General features: G+C 41.9%; 1 protein-coding gene across 1 annotated transcript in view; it reads right to left on the bottom strand.

The window, feature by feature from the left end:
- The window catches only part of LOC147461073 (uncharacterized), a 36605-nt gene extending 16426 nt beyond the window's left edge, over positions 1-20179 (bottom strand). The window contains exons 1-2 of the mRNA XM_086504679.1: positions 20093-20179; positions 19889-19954 (exon numbers count right to left, since the gene is read on the bottom strand). Of these exons, the coding sequence (XP_086360805.1) occupies positions 19889-19954; positions 20093-20179 (153 nt within the window). The remainder of the gene's footprint in view (positions 1-19888; positions 19955-20092) is intronic.
- Positions 20180-20432: the final 253 nt, after the last annotated feature.

Raw genomic sequence — 20432 nt, 5'->3', positions numbered from 1 at the left:
GGAATGCCGTATTTACATCCATTTGCTGGAGATTTAAATCATGAGCAGCCACAAGGCTTAAGACAAGCCTAATTGAGTTCATTTTTACAACAGGAGAAAATATTTCATTGAAGTCAATACCTTTCTTTTGAGAAAACCCTTTTACCACAAGCCTAGACTTGTACATTTTCTTCCCACCTCCTTCTTCCTTCAGCTTGTACACCCATTTGTTTTGAAGTGCCCACTTACCTTTAGGCAACTCAACCAACTCCCATGTTTGGTTGCAATGTAGTGAGTCCATCTCCACTTGCATGCTCTTCGTTCATTCTTCTTTGGATTCATGTTGCATAGCTTCTTCGTATGATTCCGGCTCTCCAGAATCTGAGATCAAGAGATGGTTGAAGGAAGGAACAAACCTTTCTGGAGGTCTACTTGCTCTTGTAGATCTTCGGGGAATAGGTTGAGGCTCCTCATTTGGTTGACGTTGTTGCACATTCTCACCGTTTGCAGTCCTTGAGTCTTCACCGTCCTCAAGCTCCATGTACTGATCATCACCTGTTTCTTTTGTTTGTTTTCTTTCCAAGTAATCTTTGTACATATTTTGTTCGTTAAAAATTACATCCCTACTCCTTAAGATTTTACCATCTTCAGGATTCCATAGGCGATACCCAAAGTCACCTTCTCCATAGCCAATGAAGAAACACTTTTTGGACTTTGCATCTAGCTTTGATCTTAGGCTTCTATCTATGTGCATGAAAGCCTCACACCCAAACAATTTGAGAAATGCATAATTCACCAATTTACCTGTCCATGCCTCTTCTGGAACTCCCCCATCCAATGCCGTTGAGGGTGACCGGTTGATTAAGTACACAGACGTACTTACAGCTTCCGCCCAAAGCTCAAGTGGTAGGCCTGCATATAGACGCATGCTTCGTGCTCGCTCCATGATTGTCATGTTCATCCTTTCCAAAATCCCATTTTGTTGAGGTGTCCTTGGGGTTGTCCTTTGCCTCCGAATGTCATTGCTAGCACAAAAGCTTTCAAAAGCTTGGCTGCAATATTCACCTCTATTGTCGGATCTGAGGCATTTAACCTTGGTACCTGTTTCATTCTCCACAAAGGCTTTCCACCTTTGAAATATGGAAAATACATCAGATTTATTCTTCATGACATAAACCCATGTTTTTCTAGTCGCATCGTCTATGAAAGTTACATAGTACAATGAGCTACCAAGTGATGGTGTACTTGCAGGACCCCAAATATCAGAATGAACCAACTCAAGTTTTTTATTTTTTCTTTCATTTCCTGATTTTTGAAATTTTACCCTCTTTTGTTTACCATAAACACAATCTTCACAGAACTCTAAGTCCACTTCTTTCAAACCTGGTAGAAGCTTCTTTATTTGAAGGATTTGCATTCCTTTGGCACTCATATGCCCAAGTCGATAGTGCCACACCGCACTATCAACTTTTGTAGTTGTTGCACAAGCTAAAGGTTGCGTGCTAACAGTACACAAGTAAAGTGTACTGACCTTTTCTCCCTTGGCAACCACCAAAGATCCCTTTGAGATCTTCCACCGTTTGTTTCCGAATGCAATGTTGTGACCTTCATCGTCCAATTGTCCTATAGAGATCAAATTTTTCCGAAGAGAAGGAACATGCCTAACATCTTTAAGCTTCCATTCATTTCCATTATCAGTTTTGACAGAAACTGTACCTTTGCCGACAATCTCACAAGCTTCATCATCTCCCAAGTATACATACCCAAAATTACCTTTGGTGTAATCTTGGAAATGTTGCTTGTGTGGTGTCGCATGGAATGAAGCCCCGGAATCTACTATCCATGAATTAGATACATTGTCTAATGAGAGAATTAGAGCATCTTGCTCTACTTTACCTGCCACATTGACCTCCGATGTTGGCTTGTTGTCTTGAGACTCAGTCTCCTTCTTCTTCTTGGACCAGCAATCCTTCTTAACGTGGCCCTTCTTGCCACAGTTCCAACATTCAAGAACTGACTTTGTGCGTGACTTGCTCCATCTTGAGCGATCACGACCTTTTTGGTTTTTGAACCTCTCCTTAGGCCTTCCTCTTGTTTCCACTGACAATGTAGCACTTGATGATTCTCCTATGCTTCTCCTTCGTATTTCCTCGCTTAGGATAACACCCACAACATCATCAAACTTAAGAGTATTTGTGCCAGAAATAGAATTACTTACACCCATCACAAGGCTGTCTCAACTATCCGGTAGAGATGATAGTATAAGGAGAGCTCGCACTTCGTCATCGAAATTAATTTTCACCGATCGAAGTTGACTTATGTTTGTGTTAAATTCATTTAGGTGTTCTGCAACTGAACCATTCTCTGCCATCTTTAGATTGAACAAGCGCTTCATAAGAAATACCGTATTAGATGCCGATGGTTTCTCGTAGAAGTCGTCAAGTGACTTCATCAAGTCCTTCGTGGTCTTCATCTCCAAAACATTAAAGGCCATCGTTGACGCCAAGCTTAACCGGATTATTCCCAGTGCCTTTCGATCAAGGACAATCCATGCTTCATTTGCCATCATTGCGGGCTTCTTTGCAAGACCACCTAGTGGCAGATAGAGGTCCTTTTGGTAGAGATAGTCTTCAATCTGCATCTTCCAATGTTGGTAGTTTTTGCCATTGAACTTCTCAATCTTGAGCTTCCCTTCCTCCGCCATAACTCCCACTCAATTCAAGGAATCCTTTCCTTGAGATAATTTAGCTACGAGCAAACCTTGCTCTGATACCAGTTGTTAGGAAATAAGACGTAGCTAAATAGATATTTGAGTAGATTACTTAATGGAGAGAAATATATTTCACATACAAGAGATTATAGAGTAGAGAGAGAGATAGAGTACACACGATATACGTGGTTCACCCAATGTGGGCTAGGTCCACGTGAAAGCAGCCACTCAATGGCTTTAGCACTTCAAAAGAAGAAGTAGTTTACAAAGGGATTAAACCCTTAATAGAGCTCCCGCCTTGCTTCACTCTCACCACCTCACACTCACCTTGTTGCATCAACTTCACACTATGAAATGTGTGTAGAAATGGCCTCCTTTTATAGGCCAAAGGGCTGCCCTCTCTTATGAGAGGCAACCATGTGTAGCCGCCCTTGTGCGAATAAGTCCAAATCGAACCCTCCAATCCGCCCATGTGTGGCCGCCCTTGAGAAGACAAGTCCGCTTTTGGATTCGACCACCGGCCATTGAATTCGGCCACCGACCACCGGCCATTGACTTTCGACCACCGGCCACCGGCCATTGACTACCGGCCACCGGCCAACCAATGGTTGTTTTCCGACCACTTTTTGGCCGCCGTCCGGCCATAATATTCTGGCGAAAATGAATATTCCTGCGAGGGAAAAAAAGTCTCGGGGACGGAAGCCCCCGAGGCCCCTAAAGTTTCCCCTGATTCTTGGTCGTGAAAATTTTGGCTTTCGGTGAGTGATTTTCCTTCACGCACGATGGCTTCTCCTCATAATGGGGACCTTACAAATGTGCGCTTTTACAACATAAAATTACAAGGGTAAATCAGGCTCCATACTTAACAGTCTCAGTATTGGATAGCCAGAGGTACAGGTACCACACCTCCGGGCTTCACACCCGACGGTCCGACGCTTATGGGGGGGATGCCTATGGGTACGATGCCTGCGAGGTCTCCCATCATGGTTGCTTCGACACCTAGAGGTACCACAGAGTCGGGTACATCAGTATCTCCGCTTCACAGACACACTCGCCAATCTCGATGATCGTCAGGTGGAGGTGGTGGCTGTTGTGGAGGAGGGTCCACAGATGCTTCGACCCCTCCTCGCTCACGACCCCCGTCCTACGCAGGCACACCTCTCGACACACCTCTTAGCACACCTCGGACACCTTGGGGGGTACACGATCCTAGTGCCTCCAAGGTCTATATTGTACGGCCAGATGGACAGGTTGACATGGATAGTGTCGGGACTAAAATGAGACAGCGGGTTTGCCAGCTCGCAAAGGTGCTGTTTTCTAGCACCATCATGACATCTTGGACTCATCAGGATCGCAGCAAAATCAATTATATAGTGGAGACCATCATGAGAGAGTATCAGCCTGCTCCGGGTTCAGAGGAGCTTTCAAGGAGGTGGATCATGAATGTTGCACAGGACACCGTGAAACATCGTCGAGATGCAGCTCATCGGGCTTTCAGGAAGGGCTCGTCGAAGCCTTCGCGCATCTCACACGAGTCGTGGCAGTAGATCAGGGAGGAGGAGGAGACAGTGGACACGAGGTTCAGACAGCAGTGTCTCGCCGCGGATGTACGTAGGGAGACTAGGGGCACATCTCATCTTGGCAGCGGAGGCTTCGACACCTTCCGCTATGAGTTTGTGAGTTTCCAATCCAATCCTAGCTATGGCGTTTTTTTTCAAGAGCGATGAATCATGTATTCTTAATTACTTTGGTTTTTGTATAAAGATAGAATCTTGCAATGCATCGAGCCCCAACACTCCAGGAGAAGACAGATGGATATCAGAGAGGCATTTATGAAGTATTGAATGATCTTGCTGCCGCCGCAGGAGAGACTGTAGACTGGCAGGCCTTAGAGTCTCGCTGATAGATTGAGGTGAGACGTTTGATCGAGACAAATAATATGTGTGAGTTGACTTAATTAATTAAGTATATGTGAAGTAATATCATACTAATTTTGTGACTTGTCCCTTTATGTGCAGGTTGTGACGCGCGAGTCATCAGTGGTTTTTCGCTATATGTTTTGTGAGACACAGACACATCTCTGTGTTTTTTCTTGTATACACATGGTTATGGTTATGATTATTGTTATGGTTATTGTTTTTTGTTTTTGGTTATGGTTATGGTTATGGTTATTGTTTTGTTTATGGTTATCATTATGGTTATGGTTATGGTTATGGTTATGGTTATGGTTATGGTTTTAATTTGGTTATGGTTTTGCACAAAGTTCGTTATATATGAAGTTCGTTATGGTTATGTTTTTAATTTGGTTATGGTTTTGCACAAAGTTCATTTCATTTCTTCCATCAAGTTGTGCCTTGAATCTTATGTTAGGTCCTACATGGAGCATATATATGGTTTCTTTTGAAAAGTTTAGTGTTAAAACGAAGGGAACTCTACCAAAATTTCTGCAGGAGCACGGTTGATTTTGGTGCTGCTCGCTTTCTTGGGCAGAGGACAGGCAGTCTGGCTGTGGTTGTGTCCATCTTTTCACTGGACACAGGCCAGGCTACCTGTCCTCTGCCCAAGAAAAAAAAATTCTGATATGGTCGTCGATATAGGCGTTGATACAGGCGTCGAAATATGCGTCAAAAACTAGGACTATCGACATAGATATCGGTGCGTATTTCGATTGTTTCATGAAGACGAGGATTTCGACGCGATTTTCGATGGTTGGCGTCGAAATCTGCGTCGAAGGCACCTGTTTTTGTTGTAGTGAGACTTCATCTATTAAATCTACTTTCTATAGAATAGAAAGCTCGGCTGTACACATAAGAGGTGCAGATGGTATGTTTTCTCACCAAGCAAAAGCACATGTTTACCATTGGCCATAAAGGATAAGGAGTTGTGTTCATAACTAGTGTGCAATGTGTTTCCTAAACCATGCAGCCACTCCCGTCCTAAAACTACATCAGCACGGTCCATGTTCACAACTTGGAACAAGGGTCATCATATGATCTTGAACAATAAGTTCAACCCCTTGAACTACCGTGTCCCATACTTCTTTATCATTCCCAGACATCTGCTCCACCACATACTTGTGAGAGCAGGGAGTCTGTGTAAGGTTCAAATTCTTGACTAGCTTATAGTTCAAGAAGTTATGAGTTCCACCATCATCCACTAAAATACGAACACGTTGTCCGTTAATAGTGCCATGCATGCGGATCAAATCATGGGGGCCAAAGGTGGGTTGCCACATTGAAGCAGGCACACAACACTTGTGCTTTTCTTTCATATGAAGAACCTCTACAACACAATATTTAGGAGATGAATCTAATGTGAGGCGTTGCACCGTGTGCATGGCCTTTTCTTTGCCTTGCAAAAGAGGACAATCTTTCTTGTTATGTTGATCCGAAAGACATCTAAAACACAAATTGTGTTTCTTTGCACATTCAAAATCAGCAGTGCTCAGAGACCCACGTGGAGTATCTCATGATTGCTTAGGCTTCTTAGCCTCTTGTGGGTGTGGAGAGGTAGATTGTCTCTTATTCCTCGACCCCTATTAAAACCCCGTATCTTTTGGAATTCATCTAGACCTTCTAGTTTTAATATGATTTCCCAATACTTTGAAAGGTACTGTGTGAGAGAGAGACCAGACATGCGGCATGCATCCCATGCTAACCAATTCTTATCTTCTCCATTGGAGTCCAAAAACTCTTTGGAGAAAGCATTAGGATAAACTTGGACTCAAGATCCCTCAAGGGCCTCTATTCTCTTGGTACTGACCTCATCAGGTCCTAGGCTTAAAAATGTTGTATCTTGAGCTAGAGACGTCAGATTTCAGTGTTTTAAAGAGCTATCCTATGGTTTTTGGACGTTCCGGATGCATCCGTGGGCTTAAAAAGTGCTATATCTTAATCCTAGGGCCTCTTAAGGTCAGAACCAAGCGAATAGAGGTCCTTGAGACCCCTCAAGCGCCTCTATTCGCTTGGTTCTGACTCCTTGATAGTTTTAAATACCTATCAATCATTATCAAATACAATCTGTTCGAATTTAAATTGTGAGTACTTCATAAAAAGGTGATTGATACTTGTGCGAGATGCACAAGTACAAGTACTTCACTTTATATGATAGCAACAACGGGTCATAAAAAGGCGTTCGGCGCTTGTGCCAGATGTCATTATCAAGCGCTTTACTTTTCTGATGATAGTGACAATTTCACCAAAATGGTTTTCATGGTCATTTTCAAAATTAGAAAAAATATTTTTTCAATGTAACGTTAGCCTTCTTCCTATTAGCTAAGGAGCATTCTCTCACTAGAGTTGAAAGGCCCGAAAATGAGTCCATTTCTTTCCTAATGACGCTTGAAATGTAGCCCAAGACGGAGGACGAGCAGCTATTGGAAATGTCATCCACCACTTATAGGCCTTGCCTTTAAAAGATAGACTTGTTTCCACAGCCATCTTTATATCCGAGGTGTGTCTCAATCTATGAATATCACTCCATTTGTGTAAGAACATATTGACCGCATCCTTGTTGCAATCACGCTCTTCCCCGTGAAACTCAAGAATGGTGATATTCTTAAGTAATGCAGTGCTACCTTCAACATCTTCTGCAGCACTTGTCTCTTGGACTCCTTGAGTCGTGCGATCTTGGTTCCCTTGAACCATACCAACATGTGGCTCCTTGAGTTGTCTGTGAATTCATAAATTTCACAAGTAACTCCGTAAGATTGGTAACATTTGCATTGACTGCAGAGAGGTTGCTTTCAAGTACGCTTTGGTGATGTTCCAAAGCCTTGAAAGAAGCCATACCTACAAGCCCATGATCTCCTAGATCATCATCATCATGCATATTAGTGCTAGCAACACCCGTGGTGCCCTGATTTTGATCTACGTGCTCAAATCAAACGTGTGTGTAGGTAGGATTTCCTCACTGGCCATGGTAAACACACACTAATGCAAAGAGAGAGAAAAAACGACAACTAATACCTTGAGAAATTGAAATCTTTGTGTTTTATATGCTCCGCGATTTGCATTGCATGCGAACCTCGCCTTGCGAGAATTTGAGCGCTTCACTTTTCGTTCGTTGTATGAACACCTTTGATGATTCCTCACAAAAACTCGTCGTGTTTGTGAAGGCTTTTCTTCACTTTGAAGCTACCTCCTTGAGGAAAAAAGAATTTTTGGAGGAAAACTTGCCTTCCTCCAATAAGTGAAAAGGAAGGGTGAAGCTACTTCCTTGAAGTTTGAAGCTTTCCCTTTCCTTCTAGTTTTCCTTTCAACAAAAGTAGACTATCTTTCCTTGTTATACACAACAAGGGCCAATACCTTGATGGAAAGGGAAGCCTTCGGAGCCTCGGTCCCGTTGAGTTGCCGGTCGACTTTGCCTTGGTCACGCGCTGTGGAGGGCATAGATGGATCGGCCACGGTCGGTTGTCACTGCCTGTCCATGCATCGCACAGAAAACTATGTCTGTCTTTTTTTTGCTACACAACGGAGACATCCCTATTTGCGGAACGTGGGAGAGAAGCAGAGCGTTGCATGCAGATGCAAGCTGCTTTTAGCCTCCTCCCAAAAATAACTCTGATAGCAGTGAAAGAGTGGTGGTAATGCGTGTGCTAGTCTTCACCCAACTGTGTTATCTTATAGCCTCCCCCTAGCATACACACTATCCGGCCGTGCCGGTGGCCTTGCCCATAGGACCCATGTCCTTACACAATGCTTGGACCTTGGGCTATGCACAAATCTACTAACTTGTGAGACTACAAATTGAATATTCGTCCTCTTATTGCATAAATAAATAAGGCATCCAACAAAAGTTTGATAAAGAGTGACATTGGCATGATCATCAACATCATGAAGGCTTAAATTCAAACTTTTTTTCATTGGAGTATCAATAGGTTTATAGTACTCAAGGCCAAACCTGCATAGTAATTAATGTATCTATGTAGCTTGCTTGACACAAGGCAATGCCTCCATCACACTGCTTTAATTGTATGCCCAGTAATGATGCAAAAGCCCAAGTCTTTCATCCTGAAAGTAACATTCAAGTTAGCTTTGAATTTAACAATGTGTGTCTCATTTGGACCAGTAGTCGACAAATCATCTACATATACAACTACAATGAGAAATACATCACCCTCATACTTGACATATAAAGTGCTTTATAATGGATTGTTATGAAAGTTTTGTTCAACCAAATGAGTGTTAGCTTTCTCATACCAAGCACAAGGAGACTGCTTCAATCCATAAAAAGCTTTCTTACATTTGCACCCTTTATTTTCTTGTTCTTTCTTGACAAAATTGTGAGGCTGTATTACATAAACTTCCACAAATATATCACCTTTCAAGAAAGCAGTAACAATGTTTGATTAATGTACATCATCATGTACATCTGCATTAGTAATAGGTTGAATCGTAAAATTTTCAAAAAACCCCATAGGCTGTACATTTTTGGAAACCCCGTTTTCAAAAACCCCTATATGCTGTACATTTGCCTCCTTGGAATTTACATTCAAGTTTTCACCATTAAAAATAGGCAACAAAGTGTCATAAATGTTGTGTGATCTTACATTCAATTGTCTTTGATACATGATAACAAAGGTTGAACATAATCTTCCACAAACACAACATCTTGTGCAACCAAGATATATTTTGTTTACGGACGGTATAACATGTAACCTTTGCTTTTAGTATTGTAACCAACAAAAATGCATTTAACAGTCTTATTTTCCAATTTGTTGTGTTGCATTTGTGGCATCAAAACATAATCTAAACAACCAAAACATAAGCTAAACAACCAAAAACGCGCATATGATCAATAGACGACTTTTTATCATGCCATGTTGTATAAGGAGTCATAGACTACAAGGATTTGGTAGGATGCCTATTAAGTATAGGACGCTTGTTAAGCACATAAGTAGCACACACGATAGCCTCAAGCCAAAACAAATGTGGCAAAGCTTGACTCTTGACCATACATTGTGTCATTTTTGTAAGCAACCTGTTTTTCCTTTCAACAAAACCATTTTCCTAAGGTGTATACGGCACTATACATTGGTGTTTTATCCTACAATTAGCCAAAAATGTATTAAACTCATGAGACATATACTCCCCTCTGGTGTCTATAGTACATTTAGAGACATTTTCAGCCATAGCCAGAAATTGCTTAAAGCACATGAACACTACGGACTTAGCTTTTTGCATGCATGGAGTAATCATCCATGAAAGTCACAAAGTAGACTAATTTCCCAAGGATGGAGTTTACATAGGCCCACAAACATCACATTGCACAAGTTGCAACATGTATGTAGCCCTTACTAAACCATCCTTTGGAAACTTCAAACATTCTATCTTACCCAAAACACAACATTCACAAACATGCTTAGAATGTGCTTCAAGAAGTGTCAAAGGAGCAACTATATCAGATTTTTGCAAAGGTAGCAAACTGCAAAAATTCAGATGCCCAGAACGTGTATGCAAAAGTTTTGCATCTAAAACAGCCTTTGAATTCACAACTGCATTTGCAAAATTTTGCCCACACTTGTCATTAGCTGCTCAGCTAACAAAAGCATCATAACTAAATGCAGTTCCTAAGCCTTATTATTGAGTCCAATTAGCTAGAAATCTATTTTTTAAACCTTAGCTAAGGTATAAAAGCCAAATTTTGTAACTTTAGACCTAAGCTTTAGGATAATTAAAGTGAGCATACACTGTAATACAATACTATGAATTCTCTATTTTCTTTATTGTTCATGTCTCCCTCGTGTGGTGTTGCATTGTGATTCTGAGCATACCAATGCACTTTGCAGGTGAAAGCTCTTCCTTTCTATGTAAATTTTACGCAATGAATTTGTGTTTTTAGTCGTGTTCGTCTACGAGCTATTTTCATTCCTTATGTACAATACACACATCTAAACTGATTTTTGACCATAGGGATAGATAGAGCACGTCCTAAGGAAGATATAGAGCACTTCAGAGGCTGAAACCGACCTACCCAAAATAGGTTGATTATCTTAGGCACGATTTTGTCCAAGTGTCAAAAATGACTTTTGAGTATACGAGGATGTTGAGGATACTCTGCACATTCTAGATAGTAAGTTTCATTGCATTCAGAGCATCGTAGCTATGCAAGTTCATCAGGTTGAGCTTGCAGGTAAGGAAAGTGGCTTTTGATGTTTGACACACGTCTAAGATCTATCTAGATAAGAGCACATTGTGGACTTGGGTTTTCTGAGAGATTAGTTATCTCTTGTAGCCTCCATGCACTGGTCGGGTCAGCTACGTCCCACGGATTGACATTGTATGTATGTGGTTCTCGCTTTGCTAGCATCGATATGGTGAGAAATGGCAGTCGGCCGACATTTTGGCATCGTTGCTGGGGATGAGGCAACCTAGACTACGGAAAAACCCAAAGCATTCACTTGAAATTCCTTCATTTCCTCTAGTTTTGACTAGAGTAACACATTTTTTGACTTCGGTAGTAGGACGGATTAGGTGAAGGTGTTAAAGTTTAGGCATCTCAAGTGAACTACCCAATGTGATCCCCTTATTTAGTTTGGCTCTTAGGTTTTTTTTTTTTACTTATTTGTCAAATTCTTGGGTAGGAAAATTTACTGGGATTGCTATATAAGCAACCCCTTGCCTCCATTCTATACACACATTTGGTTATCCATTACTAAGGTTGATTGGTTCAGGAGACTCTCTCTCTCTCTCTCTCTCTCTCTCTCTCTCTCTCTCTCTCTCTCTCTCTCTCTCTCTCTCTCTCTCTCTCTCTCTCTCCCCCCACCCCTGGTCTCTATGCTTTCGCATCGTCGACTTTGACATGGTATCAAAGTGCGGTGTAGCTCGGTGATCGAAGAAGCCCTTTGCATGGAGGAGCAGCCCAGAGAAGAGAAGCCCAGGTGAGTTTCCCCCCACCCTTGCTGGTCTTCGGCATCCCTCCTCTAGCAACGTTCTCAAACTCTGGGTGGAAACAGGTCGATGGTTGGCGTTTTGGGCGTGTTGCTTGTTGGAGCAATGTTTTAAAACGCTAGCGGTAGAGCCAATGACCTCTGCGACCACCTCCCATCGCCGCCCCCGCCCCTGTGCTACCCACAACATTTCAAAACATTGGGCACATTGTACTTAGCGATGATGTCACCCCATGCTGCATTTTGGAAACTCTGCTCTCTAACAGTGAGTTTCCACCCTCCTATTTTGCAGGCGGCGTTTCAAAACACCCGCCGCTTCTCCCTCTTTTCTCCCCACTGGCCTGCACACTGCTAGCATTTCAAAACGCTGCAGGCGGCAAGGCCTTGGTCTTTGATGAAGAGAGGAAGCCCTTTTCTTTTGGAGAGGTGTTTTGGCACGGGATTGGGCATCGCAATGGTGCCTGGCAAGACTAGACAACCAATTGGAGGGATTTTTGTGCAGCTTGGGAGATAGACCTTGGAGTTTCAGACTCCAAAGAAAATGGAGTTTGCAGACAATTGGACCGGCTTGGAAAGTGGCTAGGAATTTTTTTTCAGCTTGGGTGCGGCAAAGAAGGTGGGATTTGTGGAGTGTCTCGGGACTCGTGCAGCCTATTGGAGTGCGAGAAGGTACGAGATTACCAAGTTTTGCAACTTCAACACTGGCACCCCCTTGCTCGAGCATGCCCAACAACATCAACCAAGAGAAACAAGTGGCTATGGATAACGGATCGTCAACCATCCATTTAGCGGCCTATGCAACGGCTTAGTACAAAACTTGACAAATTGTTTGGCTCGAGTTTGTGAAGTCAAAAGCAAAATGGTAGAGTTTGCTAGAGGACAGTGGCAAAGGTCAGCTGGACAAGGATGGTAGTACCAGTACTCAGTTAGCTGCCTTGGTACCCACGAGGTACGATCACAGTTGTCATGAATGTGACTCGATACTTTGTTTGGCTCAAGTGTTTGAAGCCAAAGGCAAAAGCATGAACTCACAGGAAGACAAGGATAAAGGCAAGCTGGTTAGAGATTACGGTAATAAAGATTTGGCACAGGAGATCAACATGGCACACATGGCGGTGGCCACATTGGCCTCGACGTCAGATTTCTAGTCAAATGGCAAGTGTCACCACTAGCTTCAGGCAAAGAAAGGCTTGTGAGTGGCAGAGAGGGGCAATGAAGGCTCCCTATTATTAATTTGGACCCTTGTGTTGGAGTTCAAGTTATTGGTGTTTGGACCTGTAGGTCAGAGTTCAATGCACATGCATCGGCAGGAAACTAATCAGACGTCTAAAACACTATGGATGAGTGCACCAATCCATTGTTGTTGGTCGGATCATGGACAGGATGTTTTCCACAGTTCATTATCTTGGAGTTTTATATTTCGGACGTGATGTGTTCATAGTTCACAAATGGGGATTATTGGACATAATATGGTCAACGGTTCAAAGTTTTGACAAAGGCAACCGATGCTCAAGATGGCATTACTTTCAGGTACAAAGTTGAGGAGAGAAACAACGAGGTGTATCTAGTAGTCCAAGACCTTCTATTGGGGTGTCCATGGTAGTTTCTACATCGACTTGGTCTCACTATTGATGTCCACTATGAGCTGCAGAGAGGGTGTTAAAGTTTAGGCATATCAAGTGAACTTCCCAGTGTGATCCCATTATTTAGTTTGGCTTTTAGGTATTTATTTTACTTATTTGTCAAAGTCTTGGGTAGGGAAATTTACTGGCATTGCTATTTAAGCAACCCCTTGCCTCCATTGTATGCACACATTCAGTTATTCATTGCCAAGGTTGATTGGTTCAGGAGACTCTCTCTCTCTCTCTCTCTCTCTCTCTCTCTCTCTCTCTCTCTCTCTCTCTCTCTCTCTCTCTCTCTCTCTCTCTCTCTCTCTCTCTCTCTCTCTCTGTGTGTGTGTGTGTGTGTGTGTGTGTGTGTGTGTGTGTGTGTGTGTGTGTGTGTGTGTGTGTGTGTGTGTGTGTGTGTGTGTGTGTGTGTGTGTGTGTGTGTGTGTGTGTGTGTGTGTGCATACACATACCTTGGTGTGGTATTTGTAGGACCGAAGTTTTACTCTTAAGAAAGCAGCGGATGCTAGATTGTCCAGAGCCTCTTCGGCCTTGAGAGGGTTGGAGAGGATGTGTTCACAAGTGCAGTTTCAGGAACCACGAACAAAACTTTGGCTCTTTGATACTGTGGTGGCTTCGGCTATGCTTTATGGGGTCCACATTTGGGGACCATCTCTGGATCAGGACAATTGGAAGTCAATGGAGAGACCTTTGGTATCTATGATTTCCCGAATGATTAGAGCCACGGCCTATGTACCACACGCCATTACCCGAGCGGAACTTGCTGCCCCTCCGATAGAAATTGAAGCTCTTACCAGATCAGTGTCCTTTATACATGGTTTGTGGGATACAAATAATTGCCGATATACTAGATTGGCCCTTGAATCCTCTCGACAATTAGCAATGCAAGCGGATACATCATGCTGGTATGCGCAACTGTCCTCGTGGTTTCAGAGACACGAGTTCAGTATGGAAAGATTACCCCCCTTCCAATACTCTCTTGCGGCTCCATCACTGGCAATTACATGAACGGAGATTAATAAAATCATCCCTCATGATCTTATACAGTTGGATACTAAGAGGACATGGGTAGACCCTACAAAAGAATTGGGCACGAAGATGGCCAACTACAAAGAAAACTTCCTACAGCTATCTGAAGATGGATTTGTGATTCGCCCGAGCTATATGGATACCCACCTATCTCATGGTTTGAGATGTGCTATTGGTCAGATTCGTACATCCTCACACCAACTGGAAATTGAATTTGGCAGATTTAGGGGAATCCCACCTGAGAGCAGAATTTGCAAGTTATGCGGAATGGAGCCGGAGACAGAATTACACTACATATGCCATTGCACCGTATACTATGAGATACGTGGGCGTTTCCATTGCCTATTTAAAGAAGGCTTTGGACCTCTAGATAGAGTCATGCAATACCAAGATAAAAGATGCTTAGGCTTGTACCTACTGGAACTACATCGGCACAGGGATAATCTAATGAGAAGGCAAAGAGCACTACAGCCTCAGAGGCAGATCACAGATTTCTTCGGATCGAGAGTAGCAGAAGTGGAAGGAGAAGCAAGAGCCAGCAGCCAGCACAAAGGAGTACCCACATTCATACCAAAGTCACCCTCATTGACAGGGAGATTGAGCTTAGGAAATCGAGACGACCATGACCGAGATGCAGAAGCACACTTCAGCGGAGGAGACTACAACAAAGGATTAGAAGCATTCTAGCCAGATACCCAGAATGCTCCTAAGAAGTTTATTTAATACTTTGTATTTAGTTTTTCACATTTATTTTCACACTTAGTACTTTGGTACTAAGGTACCCAGACAATGTAATAGATTCACCACTTTTGTATCAGTTTGGTCTCATAGGTCATTCTGGCCTTTTGAAGACATTAATATAACATTTCATTTCATTTCTCTCTCTCTCTCTCTCTCTCTCTCTCTCTCTCTCTCTCTCTCTCTCTCTCTCTCTCTCTCTCTCTCTCTCTCTCTCTCTCTCTCTCTCTCTCTCTCCCCTTGGTCTCTACACTTCCGCATCGTTGACTTTGACAGAAGAATCCTTGAGACTAGCTAGTGGTCGGTAAGAGTATCTCCTAAGTAGAAAGTAGATATTTGAGATTGAAAGTTGAATATTTCACTCTTTGCACTCTTTTTCATGTTCAGTAGGAGCAGGATAAGTAGAAAGCCATCAGGATTGCATCTAATATGTGGTGCATTGAAGAAAACAAAAAATTTGCCAATTCTATCTTAACCGCACCTAAGATAGACAGAGGGTTTTTGGGACTGAAACTGAGAAATTGAACTTGCAAGGTGGTAGACCAACTTGTTTAGACCATCCCCATTGATTTTGGAAACATTTGGATCATTAAAAGACGTGGTCTAGCCCAATCTGGAAAAAAACACCAACTTTAGAGAAAATTAACAAAAGGAAAGTTAATTTTGACTAAATATTGAATCAATCTGTTAAGCAAAAAATTGTAAAAGACCAAATTTTGGAAGAATTTTATCTTACGCACGAAGAAGATAAAATTCCATCTAGAAGGGGTATTTTGCCACATTTTTGACTCACAGGGATTCATTGGACCATTATACATCTCTTGAGCAAGTTTGAACAAGTTTGGAGTTGTGCAAGGGCAAAACACACCAAGAAAACTGGAAGCCTTCACAAATGGACCAAAAAGGGTGACAAAACACTAATAAACAAACCAAAGTTTGTGAAACTTATTGAGCTTGAAATGGCATATAAGAGCCTAGACAAGTCACACTGGGTAAAAATAGATTGAGATAGAGAAGATTTATCTTAGGTGCACCAAAGATAATTTTCTTACGAGAAAAGGGATTTTGTGATTTTGTCACCCAGGTTATCTTTATAAGGCTATGTGAACCCCATCCAAGTGATAAAAGTTAAATTTACACCCACAGTGAGGTGCAGTCATCTTAGCACCTAAGATAGCCTGAGCAAAATTTCATAGATGCTTAAATGCATGAATGACATGATGGCCAACATGCAAAGGATGCCTATGAGAGGGCCAGGATAGGGACCAACTCAAGGACAACCTATGGGACAAAACAGACAGTTGAAATGGTGTGCCATTGAAGAAAAATGGACAAACCATGAGACAAACAAGTGCTATTAGAAGTCCAAATATGATGGAAACATCCAATATGTGCCAATGAGACCACAAGGATAGTCCATGTATAGATACCCGCCAAATGTGGCACCAATACAAAGATTGCCCATGAATATGGAGAGACCACAACTAGTATTGGACCAACAGTCACCACTCCTAGGGAATAATGCTATACCAGCCAAGTGTATGTTGCCTAAGGGACAGATGGATGAACAGGCTCTAGTACCCATTACACCATACCCTAGAACAAGTTCGGTAACAATGGGGGTAGAAAAAGAATGGTATAATCAATCGACTCCCGTCTCAGTAGAGCCAATGTATCAAGCACATACGGATACAACACTTATTTACTTCATTGCAAACCAGGGAGTTGTACCACCTATGATCAAACCAATGCCCAAACCAGAAATTGGAAATTGCCATAACTGCAAGGCAGATGACCATTGGAAAAATGTTTGTCTTGAACCAGATAAGAATGCAAGACCTATAGAGGCATATTGTGGAGCATGCGGTCGCAAGGGTGGACACTTTTATGAAGACTGCCCTAGGAATCCAGCAAACAAAGGAAAAACCACCATAAATGTAGATCAAGTTGTGCCAAGTAGTTCATTAGAAGGGGAACCTACAATTCCAGTTCGAGTACTGATGAGCACACAAGCCAAGGGGAATAAACAAAAAAATACAAGTGGATAGGACATACCCAGCAGTTCATCCAAAGACTCCAAAAAAGAACGATGCAAACGATACAAACTCAAGAGATAGAAACTACAAAACCAGGTTGAATAGAGGATATGAAATGAGGTAGAGGAAAAGATGCATACGTTGTCATCAGACTTTAAGGAACCGGAACCAAAATCGTCAGGATCGATATTGGTCAACAAAATTTGTGAACCAATCAATGCAACCTTGGAAGCTTTCCAAGTTGGATTTAAAGCCAGTCAAACATTGGAAGCCAAATGGAAAAACTACTCAGCACCTAATATGGAAGCAGCTAAATTAGAAACGTACAAAAACTTGGTGCAAATCACGCAATCCATGCTGGAAAAATCAAACTCCCTTCTTTTCCCCAAAAATTTTGCCCTTATGGGCGTGTGTTTTTCTTCTCTTTGCATGCGAGCCCCATCTTCTATTTTTGGCGTGTGTTTTTCTTCTCTTTGCATGCAAGCCCCACCTTCTATTTTTGGCGTGCTTTTTTCATGTGACACCCTGCTTTCTATGTTTGGCTTGCTTGGGCATCACGGGAGACCCCCCTTTGCTAAGCAAGCAATTGCATCGGGCACTACTGGTGGGAGGCCCCCCCTTATTTCTTTGCCTTCAAAAGATTGGGCGTGTGGGAACAAGCTCGTAGGCACTGCCATGTCATCATATGAATGCCCGAAATTCGTGGGCCATGATCGCCCACTACAACAATTTAACGGCCAATATCTTGGTACGTAACTCCGATCACTGATCTGAAAAGACCGATGCCCTCCACAAAGTGATCACTCTAGGCCCATGCATTTCATTTCATTTTTGTATGCTCAGTTCCAGTTGCCCAATCCGGTGTGGATCTGCAATTGACTTAAACTTCAAACTGCCATAACTTTTGCACCGTAGCTCCAATCGATGAGTCGTAAAGATAGGCCGATAGAGCACTTTAGGCACTACAATTCTAGATCATAATCTCCCATCTATGCTCACTTCAAGCATACTCCTTTTTGGCATCATTAAGGCATCTATTGGCCCTTTAAAGCCGCATCTAGCATACCAAACCTTGCATGTTATCAAGCCCTGATCACTGATAAATAATCAAGTAGACTTCAATCAAGTACAATGTGCATCCTTCTGATAATTTTTCCATCATGGAAGCGGAGCTGCACGACATCCACCCCCTCTAAACCTGCACAGCCTCCGCTCTATGCCAACTACACTTCAATCTGCATCTGCTATAGGTACCTTAAGCTTTTTGCCATTATCAGACTCACATAACTAGTAAACGTATGAAAAAGAATATAAGGCTTATACCCTATCAACAATGTTCAAGCTTAATCATTAGATAGCTACCCATCACAATTCTTTGAACTGTATCTGTCGTATCTCCAAAACATTAAATTATGGAAACCTGTTTAGTGAAGCCCGCCACCAAGCTCGTTTAGGGAACCCTATCAAGCTCAAGTATGCCTTACTTTGTCTGCACACGGAATGGCCGACAAGTCCTTTACTTCAAGTTCTATTAGCAGAATCAACTCATAAGATGTGAAGATACTTTATCAATTGTCCAAAGATGTCAACTAGAAGCTAGCCATGTAATCTTATTGAACACATAACCAACTCTTCTGACTTAGCATAATCTAGAAACCAAAACCTTGTACCATGCAACTTGCTACAAGAAAATAACTCATATCCTTTGAATCTACAACTTGCACTTCATTAGCCCCCAGGATCAAATGGGAAACTAATCATTTGTCCCTCTATGAGCATTCCTTTAAAAATTTACACCATCCTCCAGGATCATAGGAAAAATACAAGAATTTCCAATCATTATAGCATAAACATAAATTAACCCATAAATCTTCATGAAAACCCCCTAGATCATATGGCATATAAGTCAATTGCCCTGGACCATGCATATATCTCTCACCTCTTGGGTCAAAAGCTAGCTCAAAATCCCCTACATCATAGGTTAACATCAGATCCCAGATAGCATCAGTTATCACTAGATACTGCCATATCCCCTGTGCAACTGGCTCATCCAATTTTCGGTCATCAATCACAGGTAAAATCATTGGTAGTGCACCTTCACTCTCACTAGTATTGGAATCCCAATCATGCATATCTGAATACATCAAGTCTCTGGCAAAATCTTCTTCGTTAGGCTCACAAGATGCATCAGAAAACAATTCTCTATCTTGTAGAGGCTCAAAATCAAGTAGAGCATCATCCAACAACTGCATAAGGTCATCATCAATTGCATCTGAACAAACTTGCTCATGCATGAATCTAGATTGATTAGTATCCTTAGCAATTGTATGTTAGAATCCTTCCAAAGCTTCATCTAATAAGCACATAAGATCTAGGTCCACCGCTTCAGAAGGTTCCTCCATCCTGCACATCTCAGGCTATTGTAAACTAAGATTTTGCAGATCTTGAAACACATACTCTTGCTTAACCAAGTACTCAAAATCTGGTAGATCAAGATTCGGTAAATCTAATATACTCAAATCCATGATCTTGCTACTCTCAACAGCAACAACCTTGCTTTGACCTATAATATATGTATCATCATTCAACTCTACGGTAGATTCTGTACAGTATCGTCAATCAACTCTATAGTGGAATCTGTACCAGAAACATTTTGCTCTAATTTTGAGTCAATAGCAAAAGTATCAGTTGTAACCGAATCTTCCTGCATGTCTACTTGAATATGGCTGCACTCATTCACTTGTACAATTTCTTCTTGAGCTTTAGCCACTTCGTTGTCCCCTGATTTCTTGTCCTCATGTACTGCATTTATAAGTTCTTTACAAAATTCATCCTGTGTATCCTGAAGCTATAAAGCCTCACCCTTAAAGACTTATACTTCATGCAAGGCATCTGCTAAACCCAGCTTTTCATACACAGCTTCAACTATATCTTCATCATTAGCCTATAAGAAGGTAGCATCTTGTACAATACACTCATCAATCATAGCTTTTAATTTTGATCGTACTTGTCCTTGAATATTTGTGTAGTTTGGTAGACTTGGACTCTATTCTTGATAGTTTTCATAATGCTCATAACTTACTTGTACAATAACTTCTTTGAAGCATTCCCAATCGTCATTGCAAGCTTTGGTAACCTCTTGAATCCGCTCCTTCAAATTTGAACTCATTAAATGCTCCAATGGTCTGATCATCAACTCTTCTGATATCCCTCTTAACTAGGTTTCCGACTCATAACACTCTAGACAGCCTTTTGGATCATATCCATCGAAGACTCGTCTCTCGTCATATATTGCATCTAAAGCTGCAACCAAAGCTTCATCCATTTGATTTTTCTTCTGTGCGGTCTCCATTTCAAGAAGAGATCCTTGAACCAATTGAAGCATCTTCGAAAAATCTAGAACTGTTGACTTATCATCAAAA

This window comes from Adiantum capillus-veneris, chromosome 3 (assembly GCF_014529385.1).
Source record: "Adiantum capillus-veneris isolate H3 chromosome 3, ASM1452938v2, whole genome shotgun sequence".
Classification (NCBI taxonomy): Eukaryota; Viridiplantae; Streptophyta; class Polypodiopsida; order Polypodiales; family Pteridaceae; genus Adiantum; species Adiantum capillus-veneris.
The sequence above is the reverse complement of the archived record's forward strand: the minus strand, read 5'-3'. Positions and strand labels throughout refer to the sequence as shown.